The following is a 23,480-nucleotide window of genomic DNA, read 5'->3' on the forward strand; positions in this document are numbered from 1 at the left end:
GTAGCTTTGATCTGCCTTTCTCTGATAAGCGATTTTGAGCATCCTTCCATGTGTCTGTTGGCCATCTGTATGTCTTCTTTGTCACTCATGTCTTCTGCCCATTTTTTAATTGGATTATTCATTTGGGGATGTTGGGTTTTATAAGTTCTTTATATATTTTGGATACTAACCCTTTATTGGAGAGGTCATTTGCAAATATCTTCTCCCATTCTATAGGTTGCCTATTAGTTTTGTTGAGTGCTTTTTTCCTTAACTAAACAACTTTGTTTTTTTTGATAAAGTCCCAATAGTTTGTTTCCCTTGCCTCAGGAGACATGGTTTCAAGTCTCATATTTAGGTCTTTCACCCGTTTTGAATTTATTGTTGGGTCTAGTGTAAGAAAGTGGTCCAGTTTCATTCTTTTGCACATTGCTGTCCAGTTTTCCCAACACCATTTGTTGAAGAGACCATCTTTTTCCCATTGGATATTCTTTCCTGCTCTGGTCAAAGGTGAATTGACCATATAGTCAAGGGTTCATTTCTGGGTTTTCTGTTCTGTTCCGTTGATCTATGTGGCTATTTTTGTGCCAGTACCCTACTGTTTTGATTACTACAGGTTTGTAATGTAACTTGGAATTCAGAATTGTGATGCCTCCAGCTTGGTTTTTCTTCGTTCCTTGGTTCTTAATATGCACTCTGTAGCAGACACATATAATATCAAATTAATACAATTCTATTAATCTAGGCTAAACTTTTGAAGAGAAAATATTCAGAATAGTGTATTATTAATTTCTCACATTTTATACTTCTTAAAAAATTACTGTAAGAACCCGAAAACAGCTCACAAAATTAAAGAGTTGCTGAGACCAATTTTTTTTTTTTTCAGCTTGAGGATGTCTGAATTTTGGTGGTTCTTGAAAATAGGAAATACATGTAACTTTATGACAAAACTCCGCTAACAAAGCATATTCTTGGCTTCATGAGCAACTTTGACCTTCAGCTTCTCCTGCTTGAATTGCCGTCATTGTTTGATACTGCAGATCCCACCCTCCTGGGGTACCCTTTGCCTCCTCTTCCTTGGTGACACACTAGTTGGGTTTTCTTCCTCCCTCCCTTGGCTGCATATTCAGTCTCTCATGAGTTTCTTTTCTTCTGCAGATGGCTTACATGAGGGTGCTAGCTTAGAGCCTCTTGTTATTCTGTGTCTGCAGACACACCACCCATCTATTCATTGTTGATAGTTTGAGGCGATGCTTTCAAAATCCGCAAGATGGCCGTAATGTCTGGAGACAAAAGAGGGATGTCATTTATTGACATTACATTGCAATATAGGATCGGACAATGGATTTCCAGACTGTATGTCTACCCACATATTTCAGTCGGAGACATTCATATTTATGGAAAACTAACAGGATTATCTTTTCAGTCTGATTCAGCTCAGTGTCTGCTAAGCATCTGTCTTTGCTCCCTTTCCTTGATAACTTTTACTCAATCACCAAGTCTTGCCAAACAGAATTTATTGTACGAGTATCAAATATATCCGCCAAGCTCTGCTGCCTTTGCTCTCATCCAGGCCCGTGCTCTCTCGGACCTAAGCTACTGCAGCAGCCTCCTACTTGATGTCCCTACCTCCTCAAATCGTCCTTTACTTCCCAGTCTGGTCTTATTCTGGAACTGGAGAGAGTTTCTAGAATGTGAATATAATTACGTTGCTCATGTGCTAAATATGAATCAATAGCACAATAGTGTCTTGTGACAATCTGTACCTCATATCCTCGCTTGCAGCTGCTGTGTTACTGGGTCCCGGTTTGCATTGTGGTCCTTACACTCTAAATCTGGGGCCAGCAGACCATAGACCGCAGCCGCCTGTGCATTAGAACACAGCCGTGCTCGGGTGGTGCGCTGTCTGTGGCCGCGTCGCCACGGAGGCGGAGGTGGTCAGTTGTGGCACAGACCTTCTAGCCCATAGAGTCTGCAGCATTTATCATCTGGCCCTTGGACAAAAAGTTTGCCAACTTCTGCTCTACATTCCAAACACATTAAACTCCTCTTCGGTTTCTATGTGTGCTGGGTTTTTTCTGTTACCTCTTTCAATCCACTAATTTTCTCTTCTATTTTGGACTGCTCACTCACACGCAGCCCACCGCTTCCCAAACCCCAACTTCAGAGCTCCCTGATCCAGGAATTTCCTTCCCATTTTCACTGGATTAGACATCCTTGCTGACTGCTTCATAGAATACGGTATTTCCCTTTCTAGAGCACTGGTCCATTTTATGTCTTTTACTTTCCCCAGTAAAGAGATGCTCAATCTGACTCACCATTCAATACCCATCATCCCGTCCATTGCCTGGCACACAGGTGCTGAATAAATGCATATGGTGTCTGTAGAATCTGTAAATATGTAAATATTTTAAAACCCTTATTAAAAATACCTACAATATTACCACTTTTTCCAGTAAAAGTAACTGAGCATTTTAAAACTGCTAAAAACAGTTTTAGCTAGAAAGAATATTAGAGGCAGAACAAAATCCGATAGAATATTAACATGTTGATTCATTGACAGTGTAAGAAGAGATTGAAATTAGATGTGATGTATTGATAAGACTCTCGTTCTATCTCAGATCTGTGTTCTTCTCCAGGCAACTTCTTCACTCATCTCTCCTAATTATTGAATAGCAGACCATACAGACAGGCTTTCTGAGCTTTACTGTCAGTGTGGAAAATATGGTAGAAGTCCCAGTAGTCACAGAGAGGATAAATGTACTCTGAATGCCAGTTCCCAATTTGTCAGCAGTGACTGTTGAGTTAAGCAAAGATTAACATATGAACCATTTTTGTGGTCTGACTGGAAAAGTAGAACTTACCTATGTGTTAGGGAAAGAGTAAATACTAGAGAAGGGAAATGTTACAGCTTGTGGGACAAACCAGTGAATGTCCACCTCAACATGCATTAAACCTTTTATATGATGATTATTTTTACTGCTCAAGAGAAGTCTGTAGTAAATTAGTAGTATTAACCCATTTCACAGGTGAGGAAATTTCCTTGCTATTGCAAGATCTAAGTATGCACAGTGATTATCAAATGCTAATCGATCTCAGAAGAACACCCAGTACCTCTGAGTAAAATATAAATGCATAGAGCATTCTGTTTACCTTAAAAGGTATGCAAAGGGATGCAAGTTCTAAGAAATGGAACAATTTTGCTATTTCTCAGAAATGAAAAAGGCATTTCAAAGAAGAGGTAGAATGAGAACGGGAACAGTATGTGATAGCCTGTAATTAAATGCTAATCGTGGGAAGAAGTCCATTTCAGCTCTGGCAGTAATGAATGAGCAAAAGTCATGTAACCTTTCTCACCCCTGCCTCGAAACGAAAATTTTCTACGAACTGAAGTTTTTTGGTGGCTCTGTGTGTGTGTGTGTGTGTGTGTTTGAAGTTCTGACACTCTCTTTCTCTGGACTCTGAGGCTTTCTATTTAGGTGATGGCCTTGCATCTGAAAGTGTTCACTACACAACTGCACTTCTGTCTACACTATCCGATGATCCCATCTGTTGTATTTACCTAGTTAGTATAATGACAACCTTATATTTATGGTGTTTTCTATTTATTATCAATTTCCAAAACACTTAGGATCGCAGTTTCCAAAGTAGGCGTCTCAAAACTCTGTGGGTTCCAGAGTTCCTTTCAGAAAACCGACCAGGTCAAAGCTTTTTTCCTAAAACAGCGGTAAATGTTTATCTTTTCTCATGTCGACATTGGCAGGGACCGTAGAAAAGCCGTGAGGAGCTGAACCTTCACAGGAATCCCGGCAGGGACACCGAAGGCTCCTGGTAGCCGTGATAATCTTTCTCGCCAGGGGAAAAGCCAGTCTCACTCTAAAATATCCTTGATGGAAACAGTAGAAATTATGAGTTTTATTGAAGCTTTACCCTGAGTACATGTCTTTTAATATTCAGTGGGAAGAAGCTGGGAGTTCTGCTGCATACCAGAGTAGCTTGGCTGGCTCAAAGGAGAGCACTTGTGGGATTGAATTGAGAGCTAAAATAGGTGTTCTTTGCACTTTTTTCAGGAAATATAATTTTACTTAACAGAACGACTTGAGTATTTGGTAAACATTTTCTCATTAATGAAGTAAGGCTTCTACGTTGAAGAAAACAACAGTGTTTGTTGCTCGTGACAAAATCTGTGTTTTTACACAAAAATAAGAATTTGGGGGAAAATTGTATTTACTGTTTCCCAGTAGTTATCTGATGAGACTAATGGGCATGATTTTCCAATCTTAAAATGAAATGTGTCGTTATTTGGCAGACCTGCAAATTTTCCAAATAACCAATTCAAAGTCAGATTGATTTAAAGTGTAAGATAGTGCATTGAATTTTAATGTAACAGTACAAGAAGTTCAGTGTTTCAAATTTGGTATTACAGCTAACTACCAAGAAATTACGAGTAGTCAAATTTTGGTATGTTCTTAAAAAAAAAAAAAAAAGAATACCTACAACACTTGGGAAGCATATAAAATAATTCTCTTTTCCGGCTGCATATCTTCAGGAGAACACATATTTTTCACGTGCCCAAATAGAGTCTTGCAGTCGATTGAATGCAGAGGCGTACTTGTTTTCTATTAAGTCAGGAATTAAAGAGATTTGCAAATAGGTTAATCAATGCCCCTTTTTTTCAGTAGGTTATTTTTTTTTAAAACAGTAATTTCTCAAAGTGTTAACATAGAATGGATTTATTCTTGATATTTAGTGAGTATTTAAAATTTTCTCTATTTCTATATGAAACTCCCAATATACAATGAAAATAGTACATTTAAGAACAACAAAAGCTTTGAGCACCTGTTGCCCAGAGGGCGGGTGCTTAATATATATTATCCACCCTACTCACCCCTGATTGTCAAAGTGTTGTTCCACTATAGAGAGGAGGAAATGGAAATAAGAAATTAAACAGCTCGCAAACTCATAGATGTAGTAAAAGAAAGTGTTTTCACTTCCTCTGATGGCTCTGCACTTTTTTTAAAGTTGTGATTTTCATAGCTAATGTCTTAAATATTTCTTTTTCAGAGATTACTGCAATGACCTTAAAATATCAGATAACAACACTGAATTTCTTTTAAATTTCAATGAGTTTATTGATAGAAAAACTCCAAACAACCCATCCTGTAAGTATAGATCAACTTGTAGTAATCGTTTAGTGTCACCATTACTGTATCCAAAGCGGCCCACTCTTGGTTCAGATTAGTGTGTTGGTATGTTGGCTTTTTTATTTTTGTTGTAAATTTTTTTTAAGCTTTTATTTATTTTAGGGAGAGAGAGAGAGAGAGAGTGTGTGTGTGAGTGGGAGTTCACAAGGCGGGCAAGCAGCAGAGGGAGAGGGAGAAGCAGGCTCCCACCTCAGCAGGGAGCCTGACATGGGGCTAGATCCCAGGACCCTGGCATCATGACCTGAGCCAAAGGCAGATGCTTAACTGACTGAGCCTCCCAGGTGCCCCTATGTTATAAATTTTTAATGGTAAAATGTAACAATTTGGCCCTTTAAGAATTCTTATTTCATTATGAAGGAAAATCACATTTTCAAAGCCAGGCAATAGATACCTACCAATGTTTAAATGTAAATAAGGTATTCTACCTTGGCTCCTTTCAAATTTAAGAAACTTAATTTTGGGGGTGCCTGGGTGGCACAGTTGGTTAATTGTCTGCCTTTGGTTCAGGTCATGATCTCAGGGTCCTAGGATCGAGCCCCTCATTGGGCTCCTTGGTCAGCTGGGAGCCTGCTTCTCCCTCTCCCTCTGTTGCTTGCCCTGTTTGTTTGTGCTCGCTCACTTTCAAACAGATAAATAAAATCTTTTTAAAAAAAAAACAAAATTTTGATGATATAGTGTTAAATATTTTGAAGGTTTTTTATTGAATTGTTCTTGCTATATAGAGGAAAACATACATGTTTTTATCGATTTATCTGTCCTCCAATTTATACAAGACAGTTTTAAGATGAGAATAGGGAATAAGAAGAGAATAAAAACGGTGTATCACTTAGTTTTTCTGATCAACTTTATAGGTGCTTATTTTTTTAAACTGTAATTTTTCATTTTATGAAGTAAAACAAGTTGGAGTAAATAGGAATTTTAATAATTAACCAGAACAGTTGTCTTTCAGAAAAATTTACATCATTCATACTATAAAACTTCATAGAAATTAAGATTCTTTACTTTTAAAACATTTAAAAATCTTAACGGTTTTCTTCCTAAAAATACCCTATAAAAGTACTGCCCAGAAAAGATGCAGAGGAAATGGGAAATAAGAGGAAAACCAACTGCATGGCAAAAATTTCTTTAGTAAATAGAACTTGAAAAAAAAAAGTAACGGTAACTGACTTTTATCTCCTCCTCCCTGCATCCTCACTCTTTCTTCTCTTGTGCTTTTATTTTTTTTAAGATTTTATTTGAGAGAGACACCACGAGCAGGGGGCAGAGCAGGCTCCTGGCTCATGCAGGGCTCCATCCCAGGACCCTGGGATCATGACCTGAGGTGAAGTCAGATGCTTAACCCACTGAGCCACCCAGGTGCCCCTATGCTTTTCTTTTTTAAAATCATTTTCCTTTCCATTAGGAAGAGTTAAAGAGAGCACATCCTCAATTAAAAAAGTGAATCGAAGCCATGTCTCAAATGTAAATTTCTCTCATAAAAAGAAGGAACTTCCTAGCACCGCTCACATTAGCTACCAATTAGAATTAGCTACTCTGAAAACTGGCCATGGGTAGATCAAGCCCCAGAGCCCTGAGTAGTGAGTAGTGGTGGGCTCCCTGCTCTGTGGGGAGTCTGCTTCCCCTCTCCCTCTGCCCCTACCCCCGGTTGTGTACACTCAAAATCTTTTAAAAAATAGCTGTCAAATTTATATTTTCCTCTAACAGTGTTATATATTATAGTTTCCTCAGTCATGTTTTAGCTCATGTTATCCAATAATGTGTAAAACTAAAAGTATCCATAATTGAAATCTAGATAGTTTCTTTTAAAGCGGTTTGGGCTATTTTAGTTTTGCTTTTATGGAAGTACTTAAACAGTGAGAATTTTAATTTAACTGATGGATTAAGTTAATTTATTAGCCTGCCTCAATGCTTCTGCTATAAAGCTGTTGTCTTCTTCATATCCCCCATTATTTTGGAATATAAAAATGAGATTAAAACGGTAAAGCTCAATACTGATAATCTGTTGATGTATGCAGCAAGGGACATGTTTCAAGACATATTTTAAAATTACAGGGTAATTAAAAGATGAATGCAATTATGAAATTACTTGCAACATTGATTTATATTACAGATTAGAATAATGGTCTCTTTCTTTGACCTAAAAGGATTTGTGGCAAGTAAAGTATATCATTCTCTTTTCAAATGGACTGTTTTTCAAAGTGATTCAATTTTCACTGTAATAAAAAGTTACTAAAATGAAGTCTAAAATATGGATTAAGCTGATCCTTTAAAATTGGGTGAAAGATATATTAAATTGAAAAATATCAACTAAAGTGTCTTCCAGTATACTCCCCGCCTCTAGTAATAATAAGATATTAAGACCCCGTATTCTTACCTGAATAAAATGAAATTTTATCAAAAATGTGAAGTTCCAGAGTATACTTGGAGGTTATTCAGAGTTTCACGGGCTTAGAACAGAGGAGCCAAGAGAAATGAAAAGGCGAAGCTTTTTGTTCAAGAAGGTTTATTAATTGACCCGTGGTCATGGCCATCTGCCACTCCATTACCTATGAACTTGGGCTATGATGTTCTTTGGTTATTCCAGAAATGACAACCTGAAGCCTGTGGTCTTCCATATTACCAGTAGATTCCAAAAGCCAGTCTTGGAATAGTGCCGGTCTGCTCAATTCCTTGGCCAAATCATACAAACAGAAAACTATACATGTTATGTAGTTTTATATTTATATATAAAATTGTCCATAAAATTTGGACAGTTTGGATTCACCATACTAACCTATTTTAAAGGGAGAGAGGAAAGCTATTTCCTCAATGTTTCTTAAAGTTTACAAAATAATTTTCATTTAGAATTGGCTTTTCTGTTAATTCTGGCCATAGCCTGAAAAGTAGGAGGTAAGATGAACAATGTTAAAAAAAAATGCAGAAAATTAATATTGGATATATTTTGTAATTCATTGAAATAATTATCCACTCTAAGTTGCTTTTACAAATAGAGAATATATTTGTTCATCATTATCCTAATGAAGAAACGATGTGGATGTAATTGAGGCTATCCTTTTTCTGTGTTAGGTAACACGGATTTGATTAATAGAGTCTTGCTGGATGCAGGCTTTACAAATGAACTTGTCCAAAATTACTGGAGTAAGCAGAAAAACATGTGAGTATTTGTTCTTGTTAATAAAATATGTATATTTTCTGCATTTCAGTTTGGCTTTTCCCTGAGAAATTTTTGGAAAATAGATCTCAAATTTAGAGTGTATTATTTATCTTTAATAATTTCCTGAGAAAAACATCTTGCAATTGTTGACAACTTACATTTGCACTTGTGGGTGTGTGTCAGGACTAACACATGCCCTTGCTTAGCTTTCTCTGCTTATATACTGCAGTGTGAACAAACCAAATTAAACAGGCAGTGTTTGTGATAGAAGAGGGCTTCCAGTGAATGCTTGATTGGCCCTTTAATAACACTTACCATACACCCAGTCAGCAAATTGAGAAATCTGAGTATGGTTCTCATTTACGGTCCCTACTCCATTTCGAGTCAGTCACCAAATGCTAAATATTTCTCCTAACAATATTGCCCTGTCTTCTTCACACCCAGCTTCCTAATTTCCCATTTCTAAGATGATGATAGCAACTGCTCTTTCTGCCTTTCCGGCTTCCAGTTCCTCTCCCCACAGCCCCGCACCTGCCAGTCTTACTATTAAAATGCAGTTTCAGTTTCAGGATAAAGGTGAAGCTCTCCAGCAACATTGATGAGCTGACCAGTCTCAGGAAGGTGGTCATTGAAACTTTACTTCCTGTTGCTTCTTACCTTGTGCCTTGTGTTTTTGTGACACCAAATACTATTGCATTCTTCACTAGCTTTCCCTTAACATTCACTCTTGGCTCTGTGGGTAAGCTCTTCCTGCTGCCTCTGTCATCCCTGCTAAGTCCATCTTTGAAATGCACCTCTATTCTTCCTAGCTATGAGTTGTCTTCCTCGAGAATCCTCCATTTCCCAGATATTTTCACTATTAAACCCTACCTTACATATATTGGTATATTTATTCTATCTTCCTTTATTTTAGGAACTCATTTTATTTCATTTATTATTACTCATTATTTATTACTTTTTTATTTATGATTACGTCAACACCTAAATTACTATCTTACCAAGTAAGTGGAATAAAAAATTTCCTTCTTCTGTCTTTCTGTCTTCTGTTTTAGCAAGGGAGTGAAAGCGCGGTTTGTCGTGACTGATGGTGGGATTACCAGAGTTTATCCCAAAGAGTAAGTTCAAGTAACATCTGCAGAAATCAGGACATTACAAAGGACTACTCTGGGGACGTGTGCATACTGTTGAAGGAAGCTGTTGTGTAGAGAAGCTGATTCTTAGATTAAAACAGTTAACCTATTTACAACATTTAAAAAATACCCTATTTCTTTAAAAATGCTATGTGATTATTCATTGATACTTTTGGATGTTTTGGATATTTATTCCAAAATTTAAGAGAGATTTTTTTTGTCTCTGTAGACACAGGCTAACCTAAATGAACATAATGGTCATAGTCCATTGGCAATATTTTCATAGCACCTCATTGTTTTCACTGTTTTTCAGTGGATCTTATCTCCTATCTCCAGAACAGTCTGTAAAGTGGGCTGGGGAGGCTTATTACTATTAACTGATTTGTACATAATTACCTGCAGAGTAAAACTAAGAGCTTTTTCTGACTCTTGATATCATTCTGTGGTGATATATTGCTTACTAACGAGTATCATTTACACCATCAATTACCACTGACTTTCTTAGACATAGCTGAGATGTAGGCATATCTATCTGTACAATTTCATGATGTTCACGGCAAAGTAGGTTATCAGGCAGATTAAAGAATAAAAATGATGAGCCATTTCCTCCTTAGGGCTGGAGAAAACTGGCAAGAAAACCCAGAAACATATGAGGACAGCTTCTATAAAAGGAGTCTCGATAATGATAACTATGTTTTCACTGCTCCCTACTTTAACAGTAAGTATTACTTGAAATTCAGCATTCCCAATTTCCTTTTTTTTTTTTTTTTAAATTGTTACTACCCGCTTTCCCCTGAAACCATACATTTTAAGGTAATTGGTCAGAACAGTCCTTATTCAGTAAATATTCTATGCATGACATTGGAAAGACAGAAGCATCCATTTAGTGGAGGAGGTAAAATGCCTACACAGGAAACAGCCAGTAATGAAGAGAGAGCATATCTACAGGCTTGCGTGATACATAGAAACGTGTAGATAATCCTTCGTTTCACAAACTGCAAATAGATGAATGTTTCATGACTTTTGAAAATGTAACTTATCAGTTCATCAGTTTTAGTTCAATATATTATTTATGAAATTATCGATAGCCCCCTTCCCACTATTTTAACAAACGTCCTGAAGCAGAGATTTGGCGTGCCTCCGTTATGGTGTGGTGGTCGGTGCAGCCCAGCTGCATAATTCACATCCCAAAGTCGGTGCGTTCAAAACAGCTCCTGGACGCGCCAACGAGCCTGGTGCAGAGAGAGAGAAGAGGGAAGAGAGGACTACACCCGTCCTTGTCACCTCTCTATTCTAGGGTACTCAGGCAAAACACTATCCACCTGGTAAGAGAAATTCACTATTTGATTAATCTAGACAGGCCTGTTTTCCTTTTTTGTTGTTTTTCTTTTTTAGAAAGCGGCCCTGGTGCTTATGAATCAGGTATTATGGTGAGCAAAGCTGTGGAAATATATATCCAAGGAAAACTTCTTAAACCGGCAGGTAGGCATGTATGCCGTATACATACACATAACCAAAATTATATGGGACCTAATATTTATATTAAAATCTTACAGTACTTATCGGGAAGGTCATCAGAAAGCCTAAAGCAAAATAAAGACAAAGATAGACATGCAGAGTTTTAAAAAAGTAAAATACAATGAGTTACCTCTGAGATTGGAGAAGAATAAAATCGATACTGTATAGAGGTGAGGAATTTTCGAAGTGTGTATGTTTATACTGCTGACACAAATTTATGGAGTCAAATCAAAGTTCTAAATGCCGGATTGATCCAGCATTTCCATTCCATAAGTCTGTCCTACAAGATACTTTCAAGTACACAACAGGATATTCAGCCAAGGATGTGCAATCTGTAATAAGTTAACCAGGAAGAGTTAAGTTTTCGTCATTGGGGGAAAAGATAAAGAAGTTATGACATATCTATACTATGTGCCGGATAAGACGAATTAGGTAAGAATCTTTTTTTTAAATAAAATGACAGTAAAATAGAAAAAAGACTTTTCTTACTAAAACAAATCAAGGAAGAAAACAAAACAAATCATAAAACCAAGCATCAATAGGAGCTGGAAGTAGGCTGGAGTAAGTGGATGCAATAAAGTAGAAATTTTTTTTTTCATTGTATGATTCAGTATTTGAGTGTTTAAGAAAGCATACCTTAAGCTGGATTGAGAAGGTCTATTGCCTTCCTGCTCCTGAGGGCAGTTTTACCTCTTACTGGTTCAGCTACTAACTCCATCACTAATTCATGCATTCAGTGGCTCATTTACTCACTCACTTATTCTCCCAGTCACTCATTCACTCAACCTCCCACTTTCTTATCTGTCCTGGACATACATTTCTTAAGCACCTGGTGCATGCATTGGCACAGCTAGGGAAGCCTCTTAAAACAATCCATTTGAATGACCTCCTTATGAAAAGGCTATTCTTGACACTACCACATTTTTTTTTTTTTAGCTTACTATGTATATTAGTTAATTGGCCAGGTTGTAGCCAGTGAATCAACTATGTTGAGTATATAAATAAAATTACTTAATAGTTTAAGAGCTATTAGCATTACTTCTTAATGAAAATCCCAAGAAATAGATCTCAACTGAAATTTACTGCTAAATTATCATCTAGCAAATATTATATGGCTCCTAACTAAAATTGCAGCTTTTTAAACTAATTTAAATCAGCTTTTCAATGTATAGCTAAAATTAATTTAATCTCAAGAAACTTAAATTTGCCTGCTCAAGAATATTCAAATGTGAGAGGAAAAATAGATACTAAGACTCACAGCCATAGTTTTTAAATGTATGTGTCACTTTTTCTTTATGTTATTTTTCAGTTGTCGGAATTAAAATTGATGTAAATTCTTGGATAGAGAATTTCACCAAAACGTCAATCAGGGATCCGGTAAGATATATATATATTTTTTAAATGTTTATGCTATACTCCATGTCAAATGCAATTAAGAAAAGTAAAAGTAAAGTCTTAAACATTGACAAAATAAATTTTCAGAGCTACTAAATTGAAGCAGAAGTATAAATTACTATTTTTGGAAAGATTTATTTTTGTTTAAATTAGTTCATGAGAAAAATATTTCAGTGTTATAGTTTGAAATACTAGATAGCTATTTGATATTTTATAAATATAAAACTATTACTTTTATTATGATGGGCTAGACTGTTATTTAATCTTACTTTTAGACTTGATAAGTTATTCTAAGATTTTTAACCTAGTAATAGTAAATCATTTAATCATTTTTTCGAGTAAAAATGTGTGGCAGTAATTGTATTTTTGTCTTTCAGTGTGCTGGTCCAGTTTGTGACTGCAAAAGGAACAGTGATGTAAGAAAACTCTTTAAAATTTTTAACTGTATTTTTTTGTGTTGCTATTGCTAAGATTTTAATGCTAAAAATGCAAGAATTTTTAAATAAACACATTATTTTACAGAATTTTGAACTAATCTGTAGACAAGAATTTGAGTTTCATGCTTGTAATTCCTAACCTTATTTTTAAAAAATACTCAAATGTTAAGAGAAGGTCTTTTAAAAAACCTATCTCAGTGTGGACTCTTCTCTACAATCTCAGTTGTGTTCAGTCTCATGACCCTGAAATGAGGACCTGAGCCAAAAATCAGGAGTCAGACGCAAAACCAACTGAGCCACCCAGGTGTTCTTTACTGGTTATCAGGGCAATCTTCCCTTTTCTTTTGTAATTTACCTGTATTTGGTCACACTATATTTATAGTGATGAGAAAACTTTTTGAGCTAAATTTTGGAATTATTTTTTGATCAAATTCCACTTACATGGATCGGATTTTACATTGTCTTGTTACTTTTATTTCTTTGTCAACTTAAATTCTCTAAGAATACTATATTACTCATTCCAAGAATAAAAAAGCTGAATTCCACTATTTTCTTCCACTCTTCTTATATATGCATGTTTGTATTTCCAAGGCAAACAGTGGGTTCATAGCATCTTATCATTTCATTTTTATAGTTTCTCCATTTTACATAGACTTTGTAAATACAGACTATGAAGACTGTTTTCAGAGCCAAGGTTTTTAGCAGGCTGCTTCCACATTAGGAAAATGGAATGCATATGTCCTTAACTCTGAAAACAATGTTTTTGTTATTTTATACAATAAAATTATTAAACTGATTCATGCATTTAAACATGATATAAACTGGGTGGGAACTGATTTCTGTGATGAGCATTTTTTGTTTTGCTTTCTGCTTTTAAATCTCCTAAGTATCCTCATGCTGCCTTTAATTCTGAAGGGTGGTGGCTACAATGCATCGATGCATGTATTTTTTTAAGATTTTATTTATTTATTTGACAGAGATAGAGACAGCCAGCGAGAGAGGGAACACAAGCAGGGGGAGTGGGAGAGGAAGAAGCAGGCTCCCAGCGGAGGAGCCTGATGTGCGGCTCGATCCCAAGTCGCTGGGATCACGCCCTGAGCCGAAGGCAAACGCTTAACAACTGCTCCACCCAGGCGCCCCTGCATCAGTGCATTTTTAAAGCTATCTTACCAAAGTATTACGTGTTTGTACATTGTTATTAAATACTTTGGTTTATCCAATTTCCTGGATCACTTGGATGACAAGATGGCCATTCGGAATGGCAAAAAAGTGGACAGTTTTAACTGGACGGTGGGGGAATATGAGCTCTGACAGTGTGATATGAACCTGTATGTGTCCTTAACTTATTTCATCAAAATCTCTGGACTACATATCTTTAAGTTGAAGCTTTCTTCTGTTCAGCGACTACAATGAAGTAATGATAGCCATCCTCAAAATGTGTTTATTTCATTAGGTAATGGATTGTGTGATTCTAGACGATGGCGGATTTCTTTTGATGGCAAATCATGATGATTATACGAACCAGGTAGGTACCTGAGGTGGGACAAAGTATAGTTTCCAAAGTGTATTTCCTAATCCACATTACAAAAGTCCTTCAAACCATTATAGAAATTAATGAGTTGTTACATTAAATTTTAAAATGTTAAATATAACTATTAATGAATACATTCTAAATATAGTTTCCTTTCTAGTAGTAACAGTTACCATTACAACATACAGTTGATAATTTTAACAGAACTTCTTATTCTTGATCTCTCAAATTTAGAAAAAGTTCACATATTAAATATTAATTAATATCTAACTTAACACATGGCTGCTTTGAACTGATAAAGTTTCTATTCCCAAATTTGCATGTAGGCAGCATACAGGCTAATTGGCTCACACAGGATTTTAAGCAAACTAGAATTATTTGCCAAATTACTTCATTTCTAAATCTACCTTTCTGGCTTCTCTTTATAAGAAAATGCTCACTGTTGAGAGATCTTTTCTTTTTAAAGATTTTATTTGAGAGGGTGCACGCACGAGGAAGAGCAGGGAGAAGGGGACGCAGACTCCCCACTGAGCAGGGAGCCCGACCCAAGACTTGATCCTAGGACCATCTGAAACTTTATTATTTTACCTTCTGTACTAGATTGGAAGATTTTTTGGAGAGATCGATCCAAGTTTGATGAGACACCTGGTTAACATATCCGTGTATGCTTTTAACAAGTCCTACGATTATCAGTCGGTGTGTGAACCCGGCGCCGCACCCAAGCAAGGAGCAGGGCCCCGCTCGGCCTACGTGGTCAGTAACGTCCCCTCGTCGGTCCCTGCCAGCGAGCACTCCGTGTCCGCTCCCGTAACGACTGTTCAATTCTCTCTTCTAGCCATCCATAGCAGACGTGTTACACATCGGCTGGTGGGCCACTGCTGCCGCCTGGTAAGTCACTGTCGTAGTTTTACTGCTCATGAGAAAGGGGTTGTAAAATAGTCACGGATTTGATGACAGTGCAGATTTTGTGACACGTGAGTCATTAGAGGAACTTCTTTTTTTCGTTTCCTAAAGCACATTCTGAACATATTTAATTTAAAGCTGTTACTCAGTTTTTTGTGTGAAAACAGTGTTTGCTCCTGCAAACTCTGGCCTCTTCAGAGATCTGTTGAAACGCTCTAGTGTTTTTCTCTTTACACTCAATTCTTTAAATTTTAGGTGTATTAACTTATGATGTCTTGAATTTGATCCACAAAGACATCTAATTTGGATATTGAAGGCAACAAGTAGAAACTTTTCATGACTTCTCTTTTCACTTTTTCCTCTCCATACAAAGGCGGGCAGAGTTTTAGAGGCATCGTGTTGCTGAAAGGGATCTAATTCTTTTCACTGATTCACCCTCCTTCCACACCTCACTTATATTCTCCCATCTACGAAAATAAGACATTTAAACTGAGGCACTGTGGAAAGTCTGTAAGATCACATTTGTCATTGTTTGGCTCTGGTCAGTCAAGTAACTAAACCTCCTTGTTGTCTGGGATCCTTTCTCTTCCTCACCCCTCCTTTTGTATCCTTTCCCTCATTAACATTCATTTGATGGTGAGACTTTCCCAGCTAAAATTAAGCAATTGCTTTCATATGAAAATGGTAAAAAGATTTTAGATTAGATTAAAAATCCTATTTTTTTCTGGGGAAAAAAAATGTGCTCTCTGTTGTGACAGTGGTATTTATATGTTAATTGACTCAGGTTTTCTAAATCTCATAGTAATCTTGAAATAGCTGATTGGTTTTATCTTATTTTCTGGCCAGAATCTACCTCCTTCTCACCACCACCACCCCCTTTTTAAACTAAATTCAATTCCAGATGATTCTGTACTGTTGGCTCAATTGTCATTTACTGTATGCCCTAGATATCACAGGTATATTTTAGGTCATGAATGTAACATTATGTATTTACAAATATATTCCGTATTGTCAAGTGAGGAGTTCACAGACCCACGGCACAAAGTTGTTTTTGTTTGCTCTTTTGTTTTTCTCCACCACAGCATTTTAAAACTGAAATAAGGAATATTTTATATTCACATGTCTTATTAGGCCTTAAGTATCGATCACTTGGTACTGAACATTTTTGACTTCATGACTTCTCATACGGAAAAAAAATTACACTGTTCTAAGAAATACTCCTCAACTTTCTTTTGGCAAATTCTCAGTTTTTTGCCAACAGATGAAAAAGAAATATATACAGGCAAAATTAATCAGGGTTTTACTGTGTAGTTTATAAAAAACTATTTAGATTTTGAACACTAATTATTCATATTTACAATTTAGGTCTATTCTACAGCAGTTTCTCCTGAGTTTGACCTTTCCACGACTTCTTGAGGCAGGTATGTGAATACTCAGCTATTGTCATAATAATTAAAATTTTGTTTGGGGATGTGCTGAGTTCACCCAACTCCATGAGAAAGTATGTGCATTTGTGTCTAAGTGGGAATCTTTTGGTCAAAACTTTCCTCATGCTTTAGCAACATTTTTTTTTTTAATGTCCTGTTGACCTCCTATTTATCAAATTTATTCTCTTGCTATTTATTGGGCATCTGTTAGTGGCTGCCAGTACTTTACTCAGCAGTAAATAAGCGTTGCAGGTACCTGCCCTTATACACTTGCTTTGCTCCCCGAGAACGAAAGGTCTGGGCCCTCCTGCTGATCTGTGTTTGTCCCCACAGTTGAGATGGAAGAAGAGGACTTCACAACTTCTCTGTCCAAGCAGAGTTGCATTACCGAACAAACCCAGTATTTCTTCGATAATGATAGCAAATCATTCAGTGGTGTTTTAGACTGTGGAAACTGCTCCAGGTAAACCTGTCTTCCTTTTAGGAACAGTCCGTGTTCGCTAAGAAACTGGAATCACTTCATTACAGAAAGTAATGGAGATTAGTGTTCGTGTGTGAGAGACACAGGACTAATTGTAGTTGAAAACAGATCTTTAGTTTCACTGTAGGTTTTAAAATTTACATTTTATAGAATTCATCCTGACTGGGTAAATTGTAATCCTTTCAACTATCATAATAGGGTCAAGAAAATTGTACCTACTTTAAGGCAAAACCTAGAAAACTTGATTGTATTTGACTGTTTTTTTGTCTAAAAGGACCCCTCTAAGAATTTTTCTGAAGTCATAGAATTATATGAACTGTAAAAAGATTAGATTTATAGAAAAGGTTAGATTTATAGTAATTCTGTGCAATTCTAAGCCAAATACATGATTTCTATTTACATTTATTTACTAAATAGTTTTACAGAAAGATATTCTGGGGAGGGAGGTGTTTTCTTCTACTCTTCACTGAAATTTACAATTGAATGCTTCTTTACATTGGGGTGAAGAACTAGGAGAAAATATCACTTCCTAAAAATCAAGGTTAATGTTAGTCACCAGTAGGCATAAAACATCTTGAGCAATTTTTGGAAGAGATTGAAAATTTAAGTGGGTTGTGAAGGATAGAAGAAAAAGGCAAGGTGGGACTTTTCAAAGTTTTGAGAGAAAATGATCAGGCATGTCACAGGATCCCTGAGAATAGAGGCACAGATGGGGGACACTTTGTTTTAGTGACTGAGGGCAGGTTATTCTAGAAGCAGTGTTAGCCTAGAGAAGAGGAAGTAGGAGGAGGTGAGGTCATCTGAGCTTATGAAAGGGCTGGAAGAGTTGCTAGGTGATCCAGACATTTGTAACAGATGTTTTCCAGCAGCAGTTAAAACTAGCATGATTTTTTAACAGACATGATCAGTTTGACTTTTTGAGTTCCTTTAGCAAATCTCTGTGTCCCAGGAGGAGGTTGAGGGTTGGAAGAGAAGAGTCAGGCATCAACTCAGAAAAAAAATCATACCATCTTGTACAGAACTTAGCATAATCAAACAATTGTAGCTGTATGGTTATCTCAAAATTTCAGAATCCTTTGGCTTTTGACTAATAGGTGTCTGGTAATAATTTTTAAAGCACAGATTGCTAATGTACAGGTTTGTATTCACGATACTAAGTTCAGTCATGGTTCCTTTTAATCCACTTTATCCTTGTGCCCCAAGTTCAGTGGAGAAAAAAGAAAATTCAATCCTTTTGGAAAATGTATAAAGAAACGACACTTGAGTGACTAAGATAGAAATGTTCATCTGTCATTAAAGGCAGGAGAAGCAGTTTAAGACAGAACAAACCTGCATGGAATTGAACTGAAAGCCCTTATTCGGTCTGTAGCTGTGCTGCCCAGTTTAGTAGTTACCAAGCCGGAGGCGCTCTTGCAATGATCAATTACAACTAATAAGAAACTTTGTTTCTCAGTCCCACTGGTCACATTTCAGGTGCTCCGTAGCCTCGGGCGGCCCTTGTTAACTGCACTAGACAAAGCAGAAAACATTTCCATCTCCACGTTTATTGAGCAGTACTGATTTAGATGAACTCTGCCCTTAGCTTGGGCAAGATGCATTTTGGGCTTCTAATTTCTGTGTATCTGTAGATTAAGGTCGCTTTTCATTAATAAATACAATTTCTTAGGCATGTCAAATAATAATACATTGATCCTGTAAGCTACAGCAACTCAGTAGTGCTTATTTTGCATTGAGGACTAACAAACACTTAGAAATCTGTTGCAATTTTCGAGTATTCCAGAGAGGTAAGATGTGCATGCTAATGAGTAAACACATGGTCCTATTTCTCTGCTAAAAATCATCCTCATTTTGTTTTACTTCTTATATTGGTGATGCTTTGTGTCTCAAGATGTCAGATGCTGGCTTTCATTTTATATGTAAGATTCTTTGAAAGATTTTTGGATAAATGTTCATTTTCTGTGATTTTTATTTTGCAGAATCTTTCACGTAGAAAAACTTATGAACACCAACTTAATATTCATTATGGTTGAGAGCAAAGGGACTTGTCCCTGTGACACACGACTGCTCGTACAGGCAGAGCAGACTTGTATCCTTTGACTTCGGAGATGCTGGGACTCACCCGCCCCTGCCAGTAATGCATTTTTAACATCCTCACATTGTTTATGCTCCAAGAGAAAACCACTGAGTGCCGTGACTACCCACACGGGCAGAAGGGACTCCTCACACAAAATTTGGCTTGAATGTGCAGACCGATGATGCTACACAGGTACCCGGAGAAGGTGAAAGGTTTCCTGCTCCCATAATGAGGCTTCGTGGAGGAGGCAGTGCGGATTTCCAGGTAGATCTGGAAATGGCTTGAAAGAGCAGGTGCTGGGTTTTGGGGTTTGCTAGCCTGGGCGGCTAGGAAGCTGTCCACACTCGAGGGTTAAAAATGGGGTCGAATGTGATGTATAGCTACAGCGAAATATTATTCAGCCTTAAAAAAGGTGGAAGTCCTGGCCCGTGCTCCAGCTGCAGTGGCAGGAACAGCAAAACTGCTTATGCTAAATGACAATGCAGTGACTAGTGACGCTTTGTAGAAGCCAGAGGTTCTGCAGAAACTAGACTCTCTGCATTTACCTGTGTTGTTTCTAGGGGGAAAGAAAGGAGGTTTACTATTAGCAATTAGTCTGTATTTCTGTCTGGCTAAATCAGAGGCACCCAGGTCCTCCCTTGGGCTTTCTATGTATGACTCTTCTACTGTGAGTCATGTGTTCATTTCATCCACTTACTTACATTTTACAAATATCTGTTCAGTACTTGCCCAAGGGCATGCTATGTAAAGTGAAAATGATCCCTTCACAAAGCCACTAGTCTGACAAAAGAAAATTTCTGAAACTTTCCTTCCTTAAATCCCTAAGCACTGGAGCTAGTTTGTGTTGGACTAGACTCATGGCATAGGTGTCTGTTCTTTTTTTAATTGTGTGGAAAGAAAAAGAAACCGCATATTCCTTAACAAGTGACTTCAGCTGATGGTCCAGATCCTTGTGATATGGTTAAGCAACCCAGATACCGAAAAGGGCCTGATGTCTGCTTTGATAACAATGTCTTGGTAAGACCAAAAGTTTATTGTACTAAAATGTTATAACTCAGTGGTGTCTTCAAGAATTTAAGGAGATAGATTACAATTTTAACTCAAACATAAGCATAGTGTTTCTCCTTAACATGATGTACTTGCTCGTCAATAGATTTTTCATTTCAGTATCTTCCATGGCTAGCCTCAGCTTCCCAGTCGCTTCTTCTGTCACTCCTCCTCACAGAAACTGTACTTTCAAACGCAATTCCAACGAATTTACTAATAATCCGCGGTCACAAATCTGACCATTTTAAACACTGACAGTCAGTGTTACTTATGAGTTGCCTCCCTTCATTTATTCTTGGGGATATAAAAGCTATTTTTGTTAGTTTTACTCTTTAGTGTATTTAAAAACCTGTGAAACACTATTGTCCTATATATATATATATATATATATATATATATATATTTTTAACATCGTTTCTCACTCTATCACAGATTTGTATTTTTACCTTGCACGATATTAGACCAGGTCAATTACAAAGGGTTAAGTTGATAAAATTACACAAAACATCTTTATTGTATCTGCTGTGAGGATGACCACTGCGTTCCTGTAGGTCAAACACTGTCTGACCTACTGTGCATGCAATGAGCTGTATTGTATTAAAATCATTTTAAGAAACTGTTCTCAAATATGAAGCCCACACCGGAACCCCTGCCTACTTTTAAAAACTCATGTTAAACATAATTTTCCTAGATTCTGCTTCTTCATGGTGGGCCTTTGCAAAAAGTGGCTTGTAGACTCCAAGGAGCATGCCAACAGAAAGCATTATCTTATGAATTTTTTATTATAAAATAAATGTCAGAGTACCTCTTGATTAATGTGCATTTATAGAGGTTGTAATCTATTTAGAATGGACTTATCTACTATGTACTTACTTCTTCACATATACACATTGCTACATTTGTCCCCTCCCCCCCAAAAAATAAGACATTTCCACAGATAGATACTATGCAATTAGATAATATAAATCAGTGATAAGCAGTAAGGCTTAAAAAGCAAAATGTGTTAGCCAGTAAATCCCAGTTATCTCTGCCTGGACTAGTGAACACTTCTCTTTGATGGAGAAAGTGATTCCGAGTTGCCCCAAATTGTTTTTTTCCATTTTATCCAGTTGAAATAAAAATCCAGGTCGGAGGATTTCTGTTGTTCCGTCTTAGGGATTTTCAGGAGCTTTGCCCCTGTCAAGTCATATCCCAGAGAATGTTGAATGTGGGCCCAACGCGAGTGATGCTCATTAGGGAAACTTCATTCATCAACTATTTGTCACCAAAGCCTGAGATTAAACTCACTTAGCTGAACTTTAAAGATCACGTAAAGAGCCCTGTTGCCTGAAATATTTTCACCCTAGGAGAGGATCTTCTTCAAGGCCCTGGAAAGATTGGACTAAGACAAAAATTTGCACTAGTTCACGTTCTTGTGAATTCTGCATCGGAGTGTGTGTGAAAGTACAACTTTTGCTCAGTAGCTTACTGTGCTTATAATAACGTCTGGTGTTTCTTTAGCAGTGAAATATTTTGGTAATGCTTATTTTGCAATGGTCACTGCGAATCTGCACTGGCTGGAGGCTCACATGAACTGCTAACTGCCAGCAAACTGCATGGAATCTCATCTTGTATGTCTTCTTTTCTGTGTTTTCTTTCCTTTTCCTGTACTTGCTACTTTGCCCGTTATTAATAGGATCAACTTATGTGCACAACGAGTCGTGCCTGTACCATGATGTCAGCTCCTATCTTCATTTTACTGCAAGTTTTCATGTGGTGTGGATGGTCAGTCACTTTCTCTAATTTTTCTTTTTTGTGTGTGTTTGGCTTGAAATTTTAAGAAATAATCCATATCCCTAAATAAGTGTCCTGAAACCAGGTTCTTAAAATCCCAGTACTTATATTGTTTTGTAAGTAGCCGAATGCAGGTATTGCTTAAGTTTCTAATCCTAAATCAAGCATATCCTTTTCCTGTGTTTATTTAAAAATCAGTGTGGGGAAAATTATAGCCTAAGGACAATTATTAGAGCTGGTCATCTCTGTTTTCCAAAGATGCTAATGTAACATTAATGAACCATTTCAGTTTTATCCAACATAATTTCCAAGTCAACAATTCTATTTTTTTAAACAAATAGGACTTAATCAACTTTTTCTATTTTACTACCAAAATATTGATATTCTTATTGGAATATTTTAGAACAAGTGCTTCCAATTTCTAAGTTCATTTATTTTACTTACTTACTCTCTAAAAGGATCCTTAACCTTTGACCAACTTCTGAATTCTATCATTAGATTTTAGGGCCTGAGCTTGTGGTCAGGGATTCATTTACAGTTTTGCAGTTTCTTTTCTGATGCCCTGGAATCATCATGATTAGTGTTACTGGAGCAACTTCTATACTGTTCTTTCTTCCCTGCTGTCCAGGTATTCATTGATTAGGGAGCCACTAGATGGAGGTATGGCCATTACTGTGAATGGAGTGAGCTCATCAGAGGGGGAGGAAAGTGAAGTAGCCACGAGAGATTCAGAAAACTACATTTTTTTTCTGGGGTAATAAAATAATGGTTGGTTTTCATGGCACAAGATTCCAAGTGAAAGCGAGCTAGCTGATTTGGGTCATTAAAAGACCCAAATTAAATGATCCCCTCTCCATGGATGTATTTTTAAAATTGATATCAAGATAGATAGCCATTTGAAGTCATGTTTTACTGATCCCTACGGAGGTGATTTTACCATTTACATATGAAAACTATACTAAAATCCTATTTTCCACACGTCTCCCTATTTGTGATGATAGAAATGAGCCAACTACAATATAAGGCTAAGAAAAAAGGTGAGGAATACTGTAAATATTCATTCTACTTCTCTCGATCATAGACTTTTTAGGTAAGCTATACAGGCAACTAACTCTCCCCCTCAAAAATGTGATTGTGAATTTTTCTATGGTATTTTTCCTTCTCACTAAACTATACATTTACCAAGAAAATAAATATCACTGTAGATTCAGCTGGATGGGATCAGTACATTATAATGAAATAACTTTTCTAAGACGAAAAGAGCACATCTGGGATGCCCTGTTACTATGTCCTTGAGGAATATATAACGAATAGTCTTGAGAAGATGATGTAGATGGCATATACTTTACATTGATAAGATTTCGGTTGAGTCTTTAAAAACATAGTTATCAGTATGGAACAGTGGGTCTGATAACATCAAAAGAAGT

At 36.8% G+C, this 23,480-nt stretch overlaps 1 protein-coding gene across 8 annotated transcripts in view; it reads left to right on the forward strand.

The window, feature by feature from the left end:
• CACNA2D1 (calcium voltage-gated channel auxiliary subunit alpha2delta 1) overlaps positions 1 to 23,480 on the forward strand; it is a 485,973-nt gene that overhangs the window by 446,591 nt on the left and 15,902 nt on the right. For all 8 annotated transcript variants that reach the window (XM_087861132.1, XM_087861133.1, XM_087861134.1 and 5 more), the window contains 14 exons: positions 5,044 to 5,141; positions 8,250 to 8,337; positions 9,390 to 9,452; positions 10,082 to 10,185; positions 10,863 to 10,949; positions 12,295 to 12,362; positions 12,758 to 12,796; positions 14,271 to 14,342; positions 14,949 to 15,101; positions 15,184 to 15,236; positions 16,617 to 16,672; positions 17,012 to 17,141; positions 19,136 to 19,245; positions 20,168 to 20,250. In XM_087861132.1, coding sequence (XP_087717258.1) covers positions 5,044 to 5,141; positions 8,250 to 8,337; positions 9,390 to 9,452; positions 10,082 to 10,185; positions 10,863 to 10,949; positions 12,295 to 12,362; positions 12,758 to 12,796; positions 14,271 to 14,342; positions 14,949 to 15,101; positions 15,184 to 15,236; positions 16,617 to 16,672; positions 17,012 to 17,141; positions 19,136 to 19,245; positions 20,168 to 20,250 — 1,204 coding nt within the window. The remainder of the gene's footprint in view (positions 1 to 5,043; positions 5,142 to 8,249; positions 8,338 to 9,389; positions 9,453 to 10,081; positions 10,186 to 10,862; positions 10,950 to 12,294; positions 12,363 to 12,757; positions 12,797 to 14,270; positions 14,343 to 14,948; positions 15,102 to 15,183; positions 15,237 to 16,616; positions 16,673 to 17,011; positions 17,142 to 19,135; positions 19,246 to 20,167; positions 20,251 to 23,480) is intronic.

The sequence above is a fragment of the Ursus americanus genome, chromosome 3 (genome assembly GCF_024610735.1).
Source record: "Ursus americanus isolate L20-20 chromosome 3, mUrsAme1.1.p, whole genome shotgun sequence".
NCBI classification, from domain to species: Eukaryota; Metazoa; Chordata; class Mammalia; order Carnivora; family Ursidae; genus Ursus; species Ursus americanus.